Source organism: Mobula birostris, chromosome 22 (genome assembly GCF_030028105.1).
Source record: "Mobula birostris isolate sMobBir1 chromosome 22, sMobBir1.hap1, whole genome shotgun sequence".
NCBI lineage: Eukaryota > Metazoa > Chordata > Chondrichthyes > Myliobatiformes > Myliobatidae > Mobula > Mobula birostris.
In genome coordinates this window covers 10,600,718-10,621,213 of record NC_092391.1, presented here as the reverse complement: position 1 = coordinate 10,621,213, position 20,496 = coordinate 10,600,718, and the positions used below count along the sequence as shown (strand labels likewise).

At 43.0% G+C, this 20,496-nt stretch overlaps 1 protein-coding gene across 6 annotated transcripts in view; it reads right to left on the bottom strand.

Moving 5' to 3' along the window:
- LOC140186104 (LIM/homeobox protein LMX-1.2) overlaps positions 1-18,683 on the bottom strand; it is a 272,311-nt gene extending 253,628 nt beyond the window's left edge. The window contains exons 1-3 of one of the 6 annotated variants that reach the window (XM_072239982.1): positions 18,655-18,683; positions 13,979-14,098; positions 13,377-13,563 (exon numbers count right to left, since the gene is read on the bottom strand). In XM_072239982.1, coding sequence (XP_072096083.1) covers positions 13,377-13,563; positions 13,979-14,048 — 257 coding nt within the window. In that variant the 5' untranslated portion in view covers positions 14,049-14,098; positions 18,655-18,683. Of the gene's footprint in view, positions 1-13,376; positions 13,564-13,978; positions 14,374-14,421; positions 14,678-17,942; positions 17,982-18,654 lie in introns of those variants that run through there. The other 5 variants (XM_072239983.1, XM_072239984.1, XM_072239981.1 and 2 more) reach the window with 5 other exon arrangements.
- Positions 18,684-20,496: the final 1,813 nt, after the last annotated feature.

The following is a 20,496-nucleotide window of genomic DNA, read 5'->3' as shown; positions in this document are numbered from 1 at the left end:
TAGAATCGGAATCCGCTTCATTTTCACTGACATATGTCGTGAAATTTGTTGCTTTGTGGCAGCAGTACAGTGCATCACTGACTATGCCTTCTATGTATATTTAATAAAGTAGTCTCTACTGCTTCCCTAAGCAGAGAATTCCACACAGCTTCACTATTTTCTGGGAAAAAAATTCACTACTCTCTGCTTTTTCCGGAGTGTAGTGAATCAGTGGAATTCTCTGCCTGGAGCAGCAATAAAGGCTACCTCATCTTTGTCCTAAATCTACTCACCCGAATCTTAAGGCTATGTCCTGTGGTTCTAGTAAGGGGAATTTAGATGGGATAAAGGGCATTTGGATTGGATGAGGAAGAATTATTTTCACCCAGGGCAAGGTTGAAATCTAATTGCGCCAAGAACGGTCCCAAATTGGCACGGTAGCGTAGTGGTTAGCACAACGTTTTACAGTACAGGTGACTCAGGTTCAATTCCCGGCGCTGCCTATGAGGAGTCTGTACATTCTCCCTGTGACCGCGTAGGTTTCCCCTGGGTGCCGTGGTTTCCTCCCAAAGGATTGGTCATTATTAATTGGTCATTATTAATTGCTGCATGATTAGACTAGGATTAAATCAGGGAATTGCCAGGTGGTGCGGCTCGAAGGGCAGGGAGGGCCTATCTGGCGCTGTATTTCAATTTTTTTTTATTTATTCATTTACAGGATGTGGGCATCGCCAGCTAAGCTCATCCCTAGTTGCCCTTGAGAAGTAATAAATCAATCCAGCTGCAAAAGGAGAAAGGTTGGCCATGGAGCTAGCAAAACTGAGAGCTACAGAAACACTAGCAAAAGCTTCAAAGACCTCAGCCCTGGGAGATGAAGGATCTTCACCGAGTACAGCTTGAAAGTACAGCTTGTTTCTGTCTACAAGAAGGGTCAGAGCCGCCTCTATTTCCTGAGGAGACTGAGGTCCTTTAACATCTGCCGGACGATGCTGAGGATGTTCTACGAGTCTGTGGTGGCCAGTGTTATCATGTTTGCTGTTGTGTGCTGGGGCAGCAGGCTGAGGGTAGCAGACACCAACAGAATCAACAAACTCATCCGTAAGGCCAGTGATGTTGTGGGGATGGGACTGGACTCTCTGACGGTGGTGTCTGAAAAGAGGATGCTGTCCAAGTTGCATGTCATCTTGAACAATGTCTCCCATCCACTACATAATGTACTGGTTGGGCACAGGAGTACATTCAGCCAGAGACTCATTCCACCGAGATGCAGCACAGAGCGTCATAGGAAGTCATTCCTGCCTGTGGCCATCAAACTTTACAACTCCTCCCTTGGAGGGTCAGACACCCTGAGACAATAGGCTGGTCCTGGACTTATTTCCTGGCATAATTTACATATTACTATTTAATTATTTATGGTTTTATACTGCTATATTTATACTCTATTCTTGGTTGGTGCAACTGTAACAAAACCAAATTTCACTCGGGATCGATAAAGCATGACTATGACTATGACTATGAAAGACAGGCCCAGGACAGAGCAGCCTGGCGAGCTGCTGTCGGTGCCCTGTGCTCCAGTAGGCATGAGGGGCCTAAACGAGTACATATGGTTGAAATCTAGAGTGCGTTCCCTGAGTGGGTGGTGGAAGTAGATAGTTCCACAACATTCAAGTATCTAGGTGAGCAGGGCACAGAAGGGAAAGGTGCAAGTGTTGGTAAATGGCATCAGTGTTTGTTTCAGCACGGACATTGTGAACTGAAGGCCCTATTTCTGTGCAGTGTTACTCTACTCTAGAACAACAACCGTTCACTCCGATGCAACGCGCATTGCGCAGCCCCTCAAATAATTCTTTAGTCATCTTTATTCTAATTGACAGGCTGGCAGGGTGGAGATATATCTGTAATAAAGGGGGTGTGAGGTGTTCCTTCCCTCCCTCCGTTATCCTGCAGGTCACCCTCGGGCAAGGTGTAGCACCTGCTTAGCCCCCCGACCAGGGTCACATGAAGCCCTGGGAGCAGGTGGTGGATGGTCGTATGAGCCGCTGGTGCACATCACAAGTCCTGGTTATGCGACCACTGATGCCAGGCAGACAATCTCTGAAGAGTATTAATAATGACTGGGACCACCCATCTTCTAAAGACATTGCCTGGAAGAAAAAGGCAATGGCAAACCACTTCTGTAGAAAAATTTACCAAGAACAATCCAGGTGACGGAAAACCATGATTGCCCACGTCATACGACATGGCACATAACGAACGAATAAACTCTAATTGACAAAGCAGCAAGAATTAGTCTCTCAAGCAACACACACAAATTGCTAGAGGAACTCAGCAGGTCAGACGGCATCTATGGAAATTAGTAAACAGTTGAGGTTTTGGGCCAAGACCCTTCATCAGAACTGGAAAGGAAGGGGGAGAAGATGGCCAAATAAGAAGGTGGGGAGTGGGAGAGGAAGGGGGCAAGCTGGAAGGTGATAGGTAAAGCCAAATTGATTGGGGAGGAGTGAATTAAGAAGCTGTGAGGTGACAGGTGGGAAAGGCAAAGGGCTGGAGAACAAGCAATTGAATAGGAGAGGAGAATGGAGAATCTCTTGTGTTTAGAATTAGTCTCTCACCTCTTTTTTAGGTTCCTCCACTTGCTGATGGGAGAGTTAATTTTCCCCAGAAAACAGGAGGCTTCTATTTGTTCAGTAAATTGAGAAATAGTTTTGTTTTCAAGTATCAGCACTATAAACAGGGAGAGAAGGAGGTGTACTCTAATCCTGCCAACCTTAGCACAATTCCCTAATGTTGAGCTCTCCCCAAAAATTCTTCACACTCCTCAACTGGCTCCACAACAGCTGCTGTCTGAGGAGGAGAATGGCTGGGGGCAAGGAGCGAACGAAGGTTAATCAAAATCTGGTTAAGCAAATCTGCCAATGTTTTAGAAAGTTTGAAAGCAGATGCAGCTGTCATTAGGAGCAGAGTGGCACTGACACGGGATGTGACGGGGGCTGTGAAACTTACTGTTAGGTACTAACTCCTTCAAAAATATTTGGTTGAACAACTACAAATAGAATAACATTTAGAGTCCAAACACAGAACTGCATTTCCAGACACGTGAAAACCTGCAGACGCTGGAAATCCAAAGCAATGCACACAAAACGCTGGAGGAACTCGGCGGGCGAGGCGGCATCTATGGAAATGAATAAACAGTCGACGTTTCGGGCGGAGACCCTTCATCGGGAGTCAGGAGTCCTGTCTGACCTGTTGAGTTCCTCCAGCATTTTGTGTGCATTGCTTTGCATTTGCAAATATTGATTAAGCAAATGTGGGCTTCAATGAAAATGATAAAGACTGCTATGAGATAAGGGAGTGCATTATCACAGCACAGAAATGCATAACTTCTTAAATTTAGAATACTCAACAATAACTCTGACAATATTGATTTAATTATTATCGTATTAACTTAATTGCGTTGCAATTTTTTTAAAGCTTTATTTCAGTTTCCATACTATTCAGAAAGGAACTTATTTGCTGAAGAATGTGAGGAATTATATACAGTTACAGAATGAGAACGGGGCAGCACGGTAACATAATGGTAATGCTTTAGAGTGCTGGCTGTAAGATCAGGGTTCAATTCCCACCAGTGTTTGTAAGGAGTTTGTACATTCTCCCCCGTGACTGTGTGGGTTTCCTCCGGGAGCTTCGGTTTCCTCCCACAGCCCAAAGACGCACAGGTTCACGTTAGTAAGTTGTGTGCGTGCTGTGTTGGTGCCAGAAGCCTAGCCACACTTGCTGTCTGCCCCCAACACATCACAGACTATGCTGGTCGTTGACACATTACAACACATTTCACTGTACCTTTCAATGTTTCAATGTACGTGTGACAAATAAGGCTAATCCTTAAATCTTTAAAATTTTATGTTCGCTTTTGGTCTTCCATGTCTATGTGAAGGGCCAGTGTAGATCGTGTTTTGGCAGACTCAATTCAAGTGGAGTCAAGTTGAATACAATTAAAATCTGCCTAAAAGGACATTGCAACTCAGCTTGTTATATCGACACTGATAAATGTTGGCCTGTGTCTGCCTCACTAAGGAGAGCCCCAAACCAAGAATTTCCTCGGAAACCAGTGGCTGGATTATTCTTGTGGTGACTCTGCTCTACTCTGCCGGGGTCGGGTGTACAGAAACTTGTGGTGCTACCTTACAGGCTTGAGGCCCTGAGTTCTATTCTGACTTCAAAGCATGCCTTCAGCTCACTAACCTTGATCCGTGTGCCCTTTGGACCGTGGAACAAAACCAATGCGGTCACGGACCCCAATTGAACCCCAATCGGCGATCGCTGGCTGGTGCTGTAAAGCGATGTGCTAACCACTACACTACCGTGCCACCGCACATTATAGATCAGGTAGGAGGTACAGAAGCCTGAAGACACACACTCAGCGATTCAGGAACAGCCTCTTCCCCTCTACCATCTGATTCCTAAATAGACATTGAATCTTTGGACACTACCTCACTTTTTTTTAATATACAGTATTTCTGTTTTTGCACGTTTTAAAAAAAATCTATTCAATATACATATACTGGAATTGATTTACTTATTTATTATTAAATTTTTATTTTATTTTTGATTATTTCTTCTCTCTGCTAGATTGTGTATTGCATTGAACTGCTGCTACTAAGTTAACAAATTTCACGTCACATGCCAGCGATAATAAACCTGATTCCGATTCTGAGATTCACCTGAAGAAACTCTTAAGGGCAGAGAGGTACTGAGATGGAGACAACTGAGAGGGCAGGGAACCTCCCTGGCGACTGAATACCAGGCAAAAAAACACTTTGGGGAGTGGCACACAGAGGGTTACAGCTTACAGAAATAGAGAGAGGCAAGATGACAGAGGGAAACAAGGGTACCAGATTCAAAGCCAGAAGCAATAAGCAAAGGATTGGCATGTGAACTAGATTTGGGAACATAACATAACAAGATTAAGAACTAGCAGCAGAAGTAGGCCATTCGGCCCATCGAGCCTGCTCTGTTATTCAATTATGATTATGGCTGATCAGAATCAGAATCATAAACACGAGAGATTCTGCAGAATCCAGGGTAACACACAAGAGATTCTGCTAAAATTCAGCAGGTTAGGACTGATGAAGTGTCTTGGCTTGAAACGTCGTTTGGCTATTCCCCTCTGTAGAAGCTGACTTGCTGAGTTCCTCCAGCATTTTGTGTGTGTTTCTCAGAATGAGAATGAGAATATTTTCACTGATACATGTTGAAATGTGTTGTTTTGCAGCAGCAGTAGAGTGCAATACATAAAATATACTATAGAGATAGATACAATATACAGAATGTAGAAGTATTGAAGTAGTGTGGGCACAATGTAACAGTCCATAGAGTTTTGAAACAACCTCAAGTTTGCCAGCAGGAAAAACTTTGTCAGGTATTCAGGAAGGAAACAGTCAATACAAAACTGTTTGCCCATTGGAAGTGACTGCATTAAATCCATTTGTAGAAGTTGACAATTTCTTGTTTTCTGCAGCAAACTCCCCAGGTGTGTTTCAGTTTAGGAGTTAGTCAGCACAGGAGCTATGATAGGCAGGCGGTGCTTCCACCAGGGAGTGTCACACCTCTCACCTCCAGAATCAGGTCTGGACCTGACTCCACAATCCCACGGCCACAATGGACTGAGGTGAGGTGAAAGCAGCAAGGGTGGGACAGGTCACAGAGGAAGCTATAATACGAGCTGACCACCGTGCTGAGATCAGATTCAGAAGAATCTGAGTCAGAATCAGGTTTAATATCACTGACATATGCTGTGAAATTTGTTATTTTATGGCAGCAGTACAATGTAATACATAAAATAACTATAAATTACAATAAGAAATACTATGTATATATGTATGTGTGTATGTAATACAGTATGTTATATACAGTATGTATAAGTGCATGTAATTCAGTATTTATATACATACATATACAAATGTTTGTATATATATACATATACAAGCATTTGTATATATATACATATAGACACACGTATATATATATATATATATATATAGGCATCCGTTAGTCTCGTGAGACCATGGATTTGCGCCTTGGAAGGTTTCCAGGGCGGGGGCGCAGGTCTGGGCAAGGTTGTATGGAGGACCAGCAGTTGCCCATGCTGCAAGTCTCCCCTCTCCACACCACCGATGTTGTCCAAGGGAAGGGCATTAGGACCCATACAGCTTGGCACCAGTGTCGTCGCAGAGCAATGTGTGGTTAAGTGCCTTGCTCAAGGACACACTGCCTCAGCCAAGGCTCGAACTAGCGACCTTCAAATCACTAGACCGACGCCTTAACCACTTGGCCACACGCCAACACATGTATATATATATAATTAAATAAATAATGTGAAGAAGACAGCAAAAACTTGTGAGGTAGCGTTCAGGAGTTGGCTCGTTATCTGTTCAAAATCTGATGGCAGAGGGAAAGAAGCTGTCTCTAAAACATTTAATGTGTGCCTTCAGGCTGCTGTACCCCCTCTCTGATGGCAGCAATGAGCAGAGGGCATGCCTGGGTGATGGGGTCCTTACTTATGGATGCCACCTCGTTGAGGCATCGTCTTTGATGCCAGGAAGGCAAGTGCCCATGTTGGAGTTAGCTGAGTTTACAACCCTCTTATTGTGAACAAGTTCTCCTTTGCTTTAACATTCCCTTGGGGTTAAGCATGACTTGGTTCTACAACAGTTCTCTGGGATCCATGATGGCTGGTTCTTAACAAGGTGAGCATTTAAGAAAATTGAGAAATGATACACCACTTCTGCTTCCTTTATTGAGCTTTGCATGCACCAGATGATTGGTCTTGAAGCCGTCAATGCAATTACCAATAGTCCATTATCATGCAACGGATTGGGAACAGACCCAATCACTGTGCAGACTGGTACAGGTACCTTTCTCAGTCCTTCTCTACAGTGTAGCGGTTAGCTTGGGCCACTGGAGATCGGAATTCAATTCTGACACCTTCTGCAAGGAGTTCATTCGTTCTCCTCGTGAACACGTGGAATTCCTCTGGATGCCCAGGTTTACTCCCACAATCCAAAGACGTACTGGCGAGTAGGTTAATTGGTCACTGTAAATTGTCCTATGATTGGGCTAGTGTTAAAATAGGTGGGTCGCTGGTCAGTGCGGCTTGTTGGGCTGGAAGGGCCTGTTTCACACTGTGTCTATAACTAAATAAAGTGTTGTACCTCCCCAACATGCTTTCCACCAGGGTGGAGGTCATCTACAGAACGATAGATCAAACTAAACCAAGATTCAGTCAATGAACAGCAGTAAATTTCAGTATGCGCATTCAGCATCTGAGCACTAAATCTTCACCTGAAGCAAAACAAATCTACAAACCCCAGGTATATAGCTGTCGTACTGTGGAGGTGAGCTGTGCACTCGCAAACTTCAAACACAAGAGATTCTGCAGATGCTGGAACAACAGAGCACATACTCAAAACGCAGCAGGAACTCAGCAGGTCAGGAAGCATCTGTGGAGAAGAATGAACAGTCAACGTTTCAGACCGAGTTTCTTCATCAGAGCTAATGAAGACTCTTGGCTCAAAACGTCGACTGTTTATTCCTCTCATTAGATGCAGCCTGACCTGCTGAGTTCCTCCAGCATTTTGTATGTATTACTCTGGATTTCCAGCATCTGAAGAATCTCTTGTGTTATATGGGTGGGCCTCCCCAAATGAACTTCATTGCAATTGATAAATTAAAAATTGTCAGTATATAGATAACTTCACGGGGTTTGATCTGCTATTTTACCAGAGAAAGTCTCAGTTTCCTGGAGTACAAAAGAAAATTACTGTAACACACGTCTCACACATTTAAATAGTCCCAATAAAGAGACGCAGAAAAAATAAACTGCAGGTTACCATGCTGAACATACCTACTTGTAAAAGTATTTCAAAACCAGTGCTCTTCCAAAGAGCTGTTGATTTATGTGGCTGCACCCCGTCTCATTAAATGTTTGTCACTGTCAGTCTGTGGTGATGTTCACAGCAGGTTGCCATGTCATGTCACACCAGGTACCATGATTCAGCAGAGGTTAATAAGTATAAACCCTTCTGCTGCCGAACAGTTTACAGATCCCGACTTCACTGCTTAACATCTAGGCCAATGTGCAGCTGACTAGTGAATTCAAATTATTTTATACCAGATCAGTGCGAGGTGGCAGGATTTCTCAACACGTTGTCAGTTATTTGAGTATCCCAAACTTTATAACGAAACACTTCCTCGACCCAGTGGTGACTGGACCCAACATTGGACCCGTAATAGAAAGAAACCCCTTCCAGAAGCGCAGAAACCTCGGCAAGATTTCTCTGTGTAAGCATTTACTGCCAGTATCCAGGGCGATGGATTTTCATGCTGTTGCTATGAAATTCACATTGTTGCCACTAACCACTTAAGGCCCCATTGGGAAGCCTAGTCAATGCCTGACAAAAGTTGATGCAAAGTAATAGTTGTTGTCTTTTGTTTGTTGCCAGGCGTCTAACAGAGTACTATTATGCCCCCGTGATTGAAGTAGCCATGTTAAACCCCTATATATAAAAAGGGTCTAAATTTTAGTGACAGGCATGAAGTGTGGTAATGCAATGGACAGCTATGTGGGGCTGAGCTTTTATGTTGTTTTATAAGTACTCTGCACTGATTCTTTCTGGAAATCCCCCAAATTTGGTGAAACAAAATTTTAACTGAAATAAGCAGCATTCAGACTCAGGTCAGAAACTTGTGCAAAAACAGATTTGAAGGCAAGCGAATGAAGCCTTTGTGTTGTGAGGGCGCAGAGCTAGTCAGTGAATACATTTATTGGAGACTTCTGATGAGAGAATTCAGACGAAGCACTCTACCACAATCCACCTAGACAGCACCAAGCATATCTGAGCAAACAAGTGTTTGCAAATAATTGCCATTCTGAGGTATTCCAAAATGTTAGACATTCAACCGCTCCTGGACCAGAGAAATACTAATCAGGACAAAATGCACACAGTTTTAACTGTAAGGTTTGAACTGAATTTCCTTCCACAGTACAATGCAATTAAATTTAAATTATTCACAAACAAGTGACTGTCTGATCATATTATGTCAATCAACAATCGTACCTCTATCCTCCCTCTATGTTTCCAAATTATCTATATGTACAGTATATAGTATAGAAACCTCAATCGTGTGCTTCTGGCTATTTTCTATGATTATATTTCAACGACAGCAATCTCCCCAACCATATTATAAAGTACTTGTTACGGTCACTTTGAAATGTTTACCCTTTATTTAATACAGTGAAGCAGGGCTTCTCAATATTGATCACAATCTGAAAATCAAAACAACTTGTCGTTAGGTAAAACGCATTCGCCTTATTTTGTGTTGCGGGTTTTTTTTTTGTGTGCGTCGTTTACAAATAACCGAGGCGCAAAAACAATTCATGTCCCACCGCAAGGAGGGAGACAGAAAAACAAACAAAACAATAATGTAATATTTAACCGCGCAAAGTCAGACTCGGGTTGGACTGAACTGGGAAATAGGATTAAAAAACCGCTTGTCTAAACCGTCGCCCAGTACGGCGGGTTTTATCATTTAAGAAACGGGCACTCGCTCTCTTCGTACTTGTTAATACCTGCTAACTATCCACACTATTCGAACTTATTTTATTTTATGTATTTACTTGTATTTACATCTTCTGCTTATATCTAGTCCTCTCAGATTTCTGCCTCTTTTCATTGATTTTGGTTTTAAGTTTAAAAATGGATATATATATATATATATATATATATATAAATACACGGGGCTGAATGTGGATAAAAGTGACTTCACCGCTTACACACACTCACACTCACTCACACTCACAAACGGAATGCCGGTTTAATATATCAACGCTCGGTTTTGAGTTCGTCTATGTTATGCCTCCTCTCGCTCGTTGAGTGAAGCGACCGGATAAGCGCCACCGTTCGCTTGGTATGACCCGTCTAATTCACGGTTATTAAAAGCCACTAGCCACATAAAACATAATTTACCGAGAGTTCTCAATGTGGCGAAAACATACAGTACGGTGTTTGAATACAGAATCGCCGTCTGACCCGCAGGAATGTTCATTCAGAGGATGCCTCCAATTTTAACGATTTTGGCTAAGAGTTTGCAACTTAAATTCGCAGATCCAGACAGCGACTACACTCTCAAACGAGTTGGAAATGGAAATCCCCCAGTTGTAATAGAAGGTCTGCTTGAACCTCATTTAAAACACACACAAACATACACACACACACACACACACACACACACACACCAGCAGATTACCGCCCTACCCCGACCATGTTACATCAACACCGGCTGTTGTAAACCTTTCGTACATCACTCACGACCTTGAAACTTCTGAAAAGTTATAACGAAATAAGTTGAGTCAATTTTCAAGGAAGCTGGCGGCATTTCTGTCATTATGTGGGACAAGTCAGTGGTCTGGAATGAAATGTACTTTAATTATAGATATTTACTGCTGTATTAATATGAGAATCGATAACTTGCCTCAGAGCAGGGCTATCAGCACAACAACTTGACCGTCGTATTCAAAAACACTCAAAAAAGCAACTCCTGAGACAGGTCTGAAATTTACGCCGACAAACTTCACCGGGGAGAAAACGAAATTGGTTTCGCTTAGTTCAATTAGTTCACTCCTTTCCCTTTGCTCCCTCCCTCTCCCCTGCACGCATCCTTGACCCACACATACACCTCCCCACACACATACACACTGGCCCCCATCCACGTCCTGCTCTCGATACCGAATGACCGCACTTACCGCCCCGCGCACACACATACATACACACCTTAATCCTTACACCTCCTTGCCACTGCATTCGACCCCTCTTCCCGCTGTTTTTCTACCCGCCCTTTCCCAAGGACAATCGTTTTGATATAATTGAACACCAGCAAAAAATAAATCTCATTCGATGTTGATAGACCTCCGAAAAAAATGAAACCATCATTACTAAACTTGTCTAAAATTACAAGTCATTCATAACGTCAAACAGAAAGCCAATATAACGGAAAGAATTGTTTTCTAAAACGTATATTTAATAGTGCTGCAAAATAGACGAAATCGCGCGCAGTGTAACTTCGCACTCTAGCTGTGTGAATTTCAGACCTTAAACGAAGGCCCGTTTTGCTTTCTTTCAGATCTCAAAAGCAGTGTGATCTTCCAACCCAGTTACTTCCCTTCAGTTATATGTGTTAACTAGATCTATTAATACGACATCTGCTCCTTAATGGCACGCAAATGTATCGGTATTTTTTGAAGAATGTAGAAGATACAACGATTTTTTTGAAAAATAGCAATAGTAAGGGACGCTGTCGATCGAACTGACTGAACGAGCAAATCTCGAAGCTTGCGGCCAGCTGGATTTGTCCTCAAAGCCCACTCGGCGCTGCATTAATCTAAACTTCATTAATCTAAACAGCATCCAACGACTAAATTAAATCTAAGGCCCATTTCAGGATCTGACGGTGTGTTACATTACTGACTGCAAGTTTGGGTGTAGAGGTGAAATTATTTTATTTTTAAAAGTCCTAAAACAGAATTTAGGTGGACTGATAGTAGTCTTATCATTTTAATAATTTGTGTAAGTATTTGCATATTAACGATATGCGAACGGAGGAAAACAGATTAAGAACTGAAGAGACAACAGCTGGCGGATTTAGCCGAAAGGTAATTCTCCAAGGCCGAGAGTAACCCTAGACCAGAAACACTTCGCAAGAGTAAAACCACTCCTGAATATCTCTTGTACATTGTCACCTGACAGTCTCCAAATTACAGAGTTTACAATTCGAACTACGCCAACGCTCTGACATCTCAGGGCTTGACAGAGGTAGCTGGTGAGTTAGGTGACAGTAGAGAGCCGAGCGGGGACTCGCGGTTGCTCGGTTTCAAGCGGGCCAACTTATCCCGTGTTTGTCGACTGGTGTGTATGTGTGAAATTCTGTTATGGGGCTTCTTTTTTTTTAAAAAAAATTGCCCACCACCCATTCCCTGCACAACTTGTTCGCTTTGGGCAAGGTGATCGGATTCCCTTGCCCATAAAGAGCAGACATCTGAACTGAAAATCAAAGATAAATTGCTCAGACAACACCTGCGACCGCGAGCAAGAAGACAAGCTCTCGATTCTATCCCATTTTAATATCTCACAGCGCCGGGCACTTTTCGTTTAATAAATCAAAGACACCAGGGCCGTCCCCCCCCCCACACCCTTTGGTTTTGTTATCTCTAATCAAGGTAAGTTTGAAGCGACCTCATTCAAATTTGTGATCTGATATCACCTCTAAAATCCATCCCTTCCCTCGATGCCTAGATATAATTTAAATGCAACACACACGTTTCATTTGTACAGAGAATTTTTGTCTTTACAAGGACAACGCGTGTGCGTTACAACAATATGATTCGTGCTGCGCGCTGCAAACACGCCTGTCCGCGACTAATACTTGGTTAGGTGGCCAATAATGAGGTAAATCTGGGCTCTAAGGTGATCAAGGACTAAGAGTTACTGGGCGTACAAACCTCACCGACCTCCGCCAATGGAGGTAATAAATGCGTTATTATTAATCCATTTTATACTTGTCAAATACAACGATTAAGGGGTAGATTCGGCCTGGAATAATCCATGAAAATAGTGTGCCCAGTATTCGAGCTATACGTGTTTCGGACAAATCCAAATAGTATTCCAAGCAATTTCAATAAAACAAAACACATCGCTAGTTACAGGTCCCGAGTGGAACCAATACAAATCGGCTTTACTAGAAGCAGTTCAAATGACAATATCACGAGAACTTTGAATTTATGGAATTTATGCAAATACAACTAGAAAACAATTCATAAGATACACAGGCCCAAATTTGTTTTTGTTTTGGTAACGATTATTTGTGATCTTCAGATTTAAATATAACACGAGCTATAGTGCCAGTAAACTCCGCCAGGGACCCGGCAGCAAAATGAGGACGAGCAACGCCGTCCCGTAAAAACCCAGAGCTACAGAAACGCCAACGGCGGCACCAGGGGCCTTGTCCTTGGGATAGGCACGATCTTCGAGGATAGGCTTCACCTAGGGAAGCAACTTGAAGGACTGGCCCAGAACAGAGGGCTCTGGCGAGCTTCAGTCGGCGGCCTTTGCCCCAGTAGGGGTAATAGGCTTAAGAAGAAGAAAATGACCGTGAATGGATAGCGATGGGTTACTATGGAAACTATATTTTCGGGGGTAAAATCACCGCACTGTATTTCCAACAAAAAAAAAGGGGGGGAAGGAATGTTATGGCGTTATATTAAACAAGGCCTTCAGTCCAAACTTACTGAAGACTAGATGGTGCGGTAGACTTGCATACTCGAGATGAAATGTGCACAGACTTACTGTTCATAGTCGGGCTTGCAGTAAAGTTTTCTGTCTCGAAAATAACAGCTCCTGGTGAGTGGTTGTTGACATACTGTACATTGCAAGCAATGTTCGTGCCAGGAAGCATCGTTCACTCGCATCAGAAAACGGTCTTCTATAGGTCGTTGACAGCCGTCACAAACTTCCTTATGCTTGCATTCAGAACCTGAGGACAATATTATTATTTTTAATCCTCGCGGACTGCGATCAATCTTTGCAAATCGAAGTGGCTATTCCTAAAGAAATCATTGATCCAAGCCTCCCAACATAGAGTACTAGTTTATACCCTCCCTAGTTTTAAAGCAAGAACCGGTTCACTGACAGTTCCACAGAACGTGTCGCGCTAAAGCGAAGCGATTCGGAAAATAACAAGTCGAAGTTGTCCACGGCGGTGCTTATATTTATCAAAATCTGTTATCACAAACTCGTTCCAGTCTTAAAATATTCTTAGTAAATAAAATAACTATCCTCCCGGTGTCAGTGAGTCTTGCATGTTGTAACAGTCAGCGATATGACAGCAATGACTGACTTCGTATAAAATAAGAGGAAGGGAAAACAAAGTTTACAAAGTGTTTATTTACCGATAAGCATTCCCAGGGTGGTTGGACCTGAACGTAACGGGAGCTCCTCCATTTTTGTCCCGTCCAACATCTTCGGGCAGCCGGAGGTTCTCTTCAGGCGCCTAACCTGTGATTCGGGACCTGTTGTAAGAGCCATCCTGTAAGATCACTTACACCACAGCACAAAACGGCGTCCCGGCTCCCTCCCCGGCGCTCGCAAAGTGCAACTTTTAATGCTAAGCTGTAAGTGCAATCAATACTATGTCCTACAAACGTTCACATGCACAGGAGGGGAGAGGGGGGGAGAGCGGGGAGGAGCGGGGGGAGGGGAGGGGGAAGTCTTTTAACAGTATTGTGGATAATTGATCGTTGCACTGCTAGTCAGTCAACACTTGTACCGGTTTGTTCAGGGGCGGGGGTAAAACAAGGGAACTTCTCTCAAATAAACGTCTACTTATTAGCACCTGAAGGTAGGAGAGTCTGAAGACTAAAACTCACTGGGAAAAAAAGTTGCAATTCAATCGACTCGTGCTATTTTGTGAGAGCGAGAGAGCGAGAGAGCGAGAGAGGGGGGAAGAGAGAGAAAGGGAGGGAGGGAGAGAGAGAGGAAAATTAACTAGGAGGAAATCCCAAGAAGCAGGCAGCAGGTTTTCCCTGGATGCGCGGATGTGAATGTGCCATGCACCGTTCTCTCGAGCGAGTTGGTATCGCGCCGGAGAGGGAGTGGGGTTGGCGGGAGGGAGGGAGGGAGGGAGAGGAGGAGGAGGGGAGTGGAAGAGGGAAAAGGGGGAGGAGGTTAGCCCCGCGCAGGGATACATACGCCAGCACGCCGGCTCTGCGCCCCATCTTGACATCCCGACGTGTCCCCGCCCGCTGTAACAGTGCGCCAATGTGATGGACCGGCTCCAGTGTCACGCTGCCAGCCGATAAATAGGGCGCCCCTCTAATACGCAGACCAGGTGGGCAACATTTCACTTTTATGCCTATTACTTTGATTATTATTATATTATTTTAAAATCCTCATGTCCTTGATTCATGTCTAAAAATGCGTTAAAAAACTAACAAAATATAATACGAGTTTTGATTTTATTTTTTTAAAAGAAAAACGTAGCAATTGGCTGTTAAGTCACGTTAATTGTGACTTAAATGTGTGTTTTTTTTCTGCTGCAAATCTGAACTGGCGCTAGTGACGAGTTAATCGCTTCGGAAATTCTGTGTTTTTGTTTATGTTAAAGTGACAGGGAAGGAAATCGTTAAACGCGGCCAATTGCTACCCAGAGACCGCCACCGACGTGAAAGGTGAGAGTTTTCATATATTGGGAATCGGTACGTTGGACCATACAGATGCGCTTTCTATTACCGGTGCCCTTGGCAAGGCTTTCCCTCATTAGACCGTGTATTTATTCTGCATTCTGAAACACAGACATCTCCAAATATTCCATTGCGGTTCGTGCCACTGCTCTCCATAAAAAGCCCAATTATTTTCCCAATGTTCTGAGGCACGGTTTTATGTTAAACAATCGCATCCTGGAGCTAACAGCTCGCTGGTACAAAAATACTTTGCTCACTTGACCCAGTTTTTACTAGTCCGGGGTGTTAATTGTTATCAAAATAACGCTGTTAATGCGCATTTCAGCTCTAAGGTTGCTAACGGAACCCTTTTGGCGCTGACGGATACCACGATAAGTAAGGCCTTAACCTTATACCCGGCAATAGCTCGTGATAAACTCACACAGAAACCGCGCCTTGGAGATCAGGGCAACGCGAATGGTCCTGTTATCAACGCGGATCAGACAGCAGCTACTGTCTCCGTTTAAAATATGCATATTTACATTTTCATGTCATGCTCGGCGTTGGGCGAGCATCATATATCATTTTCTTACTGGGATATGTGGGGCGACATCCAACAATATCTCAATTATCCAGAACATGAGCTTTCTGCTCAGGTTACCTCGAAGTTCTACACTTGCAGGCTCACTCTTAGCACGTCCGACCCCTCTCTGTTAGAAAGCAACAGCAAGAAATCGGGATAATGGATAAGGCGAAAGTTAGGAACAGTGACCTAGATGATAATAGTTGGGACTCCATGTGTTTTTGAAGTTTCCAGTATGTGAAGATATTTAAATTAAAATATATACATTTTATAAATCTTATATGTGCCCCGAGTAGAAACAAGTCGCCGGTGTAAAATCCATTGACACATTCTTCATCTCGGTCCGAAACGGGTTGCTATAGATTCGCGCTTGTAATAAATAATGGTTACAATGGTGCGGAGGGTTTGTAAGATGTTGGCTGTCCCCACCACCGCCCCCCTCCCCCCACCCAGCAAGGAGAAAATTGCATGATGTGCTTTTTTAACGCATTTGGCGCGTTAAAGGTATGCGTTGGCGAGGTTGAAGCGACGCATCTTTGGTTGGTTATAGGTGACAACTGTTCCGCGCCCACGCTTTACAATAGATTTTGTTTCGTTCAGCCCTGATGTGAGTAAAGTCCAGCAGAGACTGGGACATGGAGTTGCCTGCGACCAGCGCAACGGACAGTTGACTTTATATAATTAAACCTTCCCGGTCTTCCGTGAGGACCAACAGAACCAAATAAAAACACATTCATTAATATTTTCGTGCAATTCAGACGGGAAACATCCATCTTTATCTTTGAACGCTGCAGCACTGATTTTCTTTGAATGAAATTTCACATAATCGGACCTAAAGTCCACATTCCCAGAATAAGTCGAGGCCGTTAACAGGGGCATGGCTCGCAGTTATTAAATTCTAATTGGCATCCTGGGGAAATGGCCTGCCTTTTAAAGATCATAAAAACTCCACATTTATTTTAATAAATATGTATTATTTGCATTGTCCGCGGCATGAAGGCCGATTATTACAGCTTTAAAATATTAAATGACAAATTATATTCTAACTTAATTTTTTTTCTTAATTTGTTCTTCAAAATAATCATTCCCACTTTGTCAAATTTGCACACCATCCATCATCTAACGGTTGTTCTTAATTCTGAAATGAATGACGGTGCTTTTTTTGGCCCATGCTCCAACAAAATAGTCTCATTATATCTGCCAGAGAACAGGGGACGTGGGAATTGGATGCATTTATCTTTCGCTTCTCAACATCTTTGTTTCGAAAATGTTGTTATCCATAGTAAGAAAATGGGATATATAAACCCGTTCATGCCAGCTTTCTCTATGTCTGGCATGAATGTATAGTTCCGCCGTTCGTTCCATTTTTCTCTCCGTAAAGTATCCGCTGAGCTTCTAAAATTCAGGCAATTTCTCCTTCGCTGTTTCATCCACCTCAGCAATGAAAGGAAATGTTCTTCTAACACGTCGCTTATAATTCTATCGTAAACGTAATTTAATACATTTATAAATAATCTCTTATATTCTTTACACTGGCGTTAGAAAGGTCTAATGCCATTGCGGTAATTTACTTGGGACTACATATTTTGATATGTTTTAAGTTATAGACAGTTATTATCTTTAAACAAATTGAAACTTCGAACCACGGACTAATAAAACAGAACCCTAGCCTCTAATCTGTTCTTGTAAATGTCGAAATCGACTGCTTCGTTGTTACATTCTTCCCAGTTAAATGACTATATATTGATGCTTTATTTGCTTATGCACATTTTTTTAAAATGCGCTGTTTTCTCGGGACCCTTTATTTTGTAATGCTGGCATCATAATGAAATCTACTGGACATTTTAAGTATCAATGCAGCGGTGCTAACGTAGCATGAGACAAACCGTATTTTCATCCCCGCGAAATTCACGCCTCTCGACATAAAAATCTTATCCAAAGAACGATTCAACGAATGGATATCCTTAATTTTAAAGCAGTTTGATCTGATCTGTAATTCATGTTACATTTTATTTTGTGACCTTACCGTATTATTATGCCCGGTCTAAATGTTTAGGAAAACAAATATCAGAAGTAGGTGCAGTGGAGATTCGAAGTGGTTTTCTACAGTACCTTAATTCGTGATATGCATCAAATCTTCACGCAGACTGCACAGTGAATTGTGCAAACAAAGCGAATTCGGACTAGAGCGCCCTCCGCCGGTCGGTACCGACAATACACTGACCTGTCCCACAACAATAGAAAACGCAAGTGCTAAGACATCGATAATGCTCACAAAGATCTCTTCCATTCCAAACCGAAAGCCCTCTCTTTTGCGGCAATCATCCCCTTCACAGACCCATTATAAATAAAAAAAGGCGAAAATATTTCGACTAAGCGGCGTGTGTGTGTGTCTGAGAGAGAGAGAGAGAGAAAGAATTAGACAGACAGACAGAGACAGAGACAGAGACAGAGAGATTGCACTCAATATCTTCACATCAATTAATCTCGATATCGAAATTGGGGCGGGACTTGGCAGCATGACCGCGTGGTGGATACGAAATTTTGACTAGTTCACTAAGTTGAATATCAGAACAAGAATGATGCCAACACAACGCTGATTCTTATCATAATAGGAACGCTATGAATTTTCTTCAGTATATAGAATAATAGCCGGGTCTTTAATCCCCTATCATTTAACTCCCTCGTCTTCCATCCAATCGTACACAAAAGTATTTAAACTAATATCTTTTTTAAAAAAAGACACTCTGGATATAAAACAACAACAAAAAAAACTCCCGCGAAGTTGAAGTCCCTGATTCGTTCTCTGCAGCTGCTGCCTCACCTGTAAAGTCTTTTCAGCATCGTCAGCTTCTGTCTTACAAATATCATCCACTTCAACGGTCAGGGCGAGAGGCCGCTATAAATATCATAAACAGCAGTAATTTTAGTTTTCTTTCATTTCCAGGAGAAGATCTGTAGGCGTCATCAAGCCTCTGGTTGTCCCACACATAATGTTTTCAGCACATAAATTAAGAATGTGCGTGCAGCGTGCAACCTCTTTAAAATGTCGCATTGTAGCCTAATATTTGTTATATTTCATGACTGCATTCGGGAAAGGGTTTATTTCTACAATGACAGCTTTTAGATTTCTTCGCTGTCACTTACGCAATTGCAAGCGGTTTTCAGCAGTTAACACTGTTGCATTTCGAAGTACCGGTCTATTGTGTTTTTGCCGTGTTGTCCAGGTAAAAGAAGTCAAACTGGCGAGGAGACCGTGTTATTCTGACAACAGATTACCGTGCGCAGTTTATGTATCAGTAGATAAAACATTTTATTTGTTGGTGCTTGGAGGGGCTCGGCTGCAACCCAGTTACACAAAATTACCCAGTAATTGCAATGTCAAGTCAAAGTTTCACATTTACGTCATTGGTTCTAGCAAACAAAACAACCCCGATGGAACAAAATACCTAACGCTCGAAAGCAGCTATTTGCTATTTAGAAGTATATTTTATACGTCAGTATATTATCCCGACCTCCCAGGACATATTGGGGCACGGGCTTCACAGGTTTAAAAATACACACTCAGTGGCCACTTTATTAGGTACACCTGTACACCTGCTCGTTAATGCAAATATCCAATCAACCAATCATCTGGCTACATCTCAATGCATGCAGACACGGTCAAATGGTTCTTCGCACCAAACATTAGAATGGGGAGGATATGAGATCTAAGTGACTGTGACCGTGAAAAGATTGTTGGTGCCAGACGGGGTGGTTTGAGTATCTCAGAAACTGTTCAGCTCCTGGGATTTTCACACACAACAGTCTCTCGAGTTCACAGAGAATGGTGCGAGAAACAAAAATAAATCCAGCGAGCGGCAGTTCTGTGGGCGAAGACACCTTGTTAATGAGAGAGGTCAGAGGAGAATGGCCAGAATGGTTCAAGATGACAGGAAGGTGAGAGTAACCCAGGTAACCACACGTTTCAACAGTGGGGTGCAGAAAACGTCTCCGTGCGCGCAACATGTTGAACCTTGAAGTGGACGGGCAACAAGAGCAGAAGACTGCACTCTCCCTAATAAAGTGGCCACATTGGTAGTTCTTTGAAATATTGTAGGGGATATACGCTCTCACCGTCAATATATTGTCATTGCCACAGCAAAATACTGCTTCGGTCGTGCGCGGTGCTTGCAGATGGTTATCTGAGAAGGAAGGTAATGAAGCTCTACAATTGGAGCGCACAATGCTCCACCCACGGCGTCACCGGAGGAGTTATCTCACGCAAGACGCGCATTCCCATTGAAGATTGCCGCCACGTGCTAGAGAAGGACAGGGGACCTCCTGGAGATTGCAGCGAGAGGGGCAACCACGAGTGGTAGAGTGGGCGATTGGGATGGGGGAGTGGTAGTGAAATCATTTATTGACAGGAAAGGTTTGGAGAGGGATGTCGGTCAGAAGATAGTTTTTGGCAGCGTTGCAGAAATTCTTGGGCCGATTAAGTGAATGGGCAAAACGTGACAAATGGAATACAATATGGGGCCATGCACTTTGATGGAAGTAATAAAGATATAGACTATTTTCTAAACGGGGAGCAAATTCAGAAATCGGAGGTTTAAAGAGACCGAGGGGTCCCAGTGCAGGATTCCCTAAAGGGCAACTTCCAAGTTGAGTAGGTAGGGAGGAA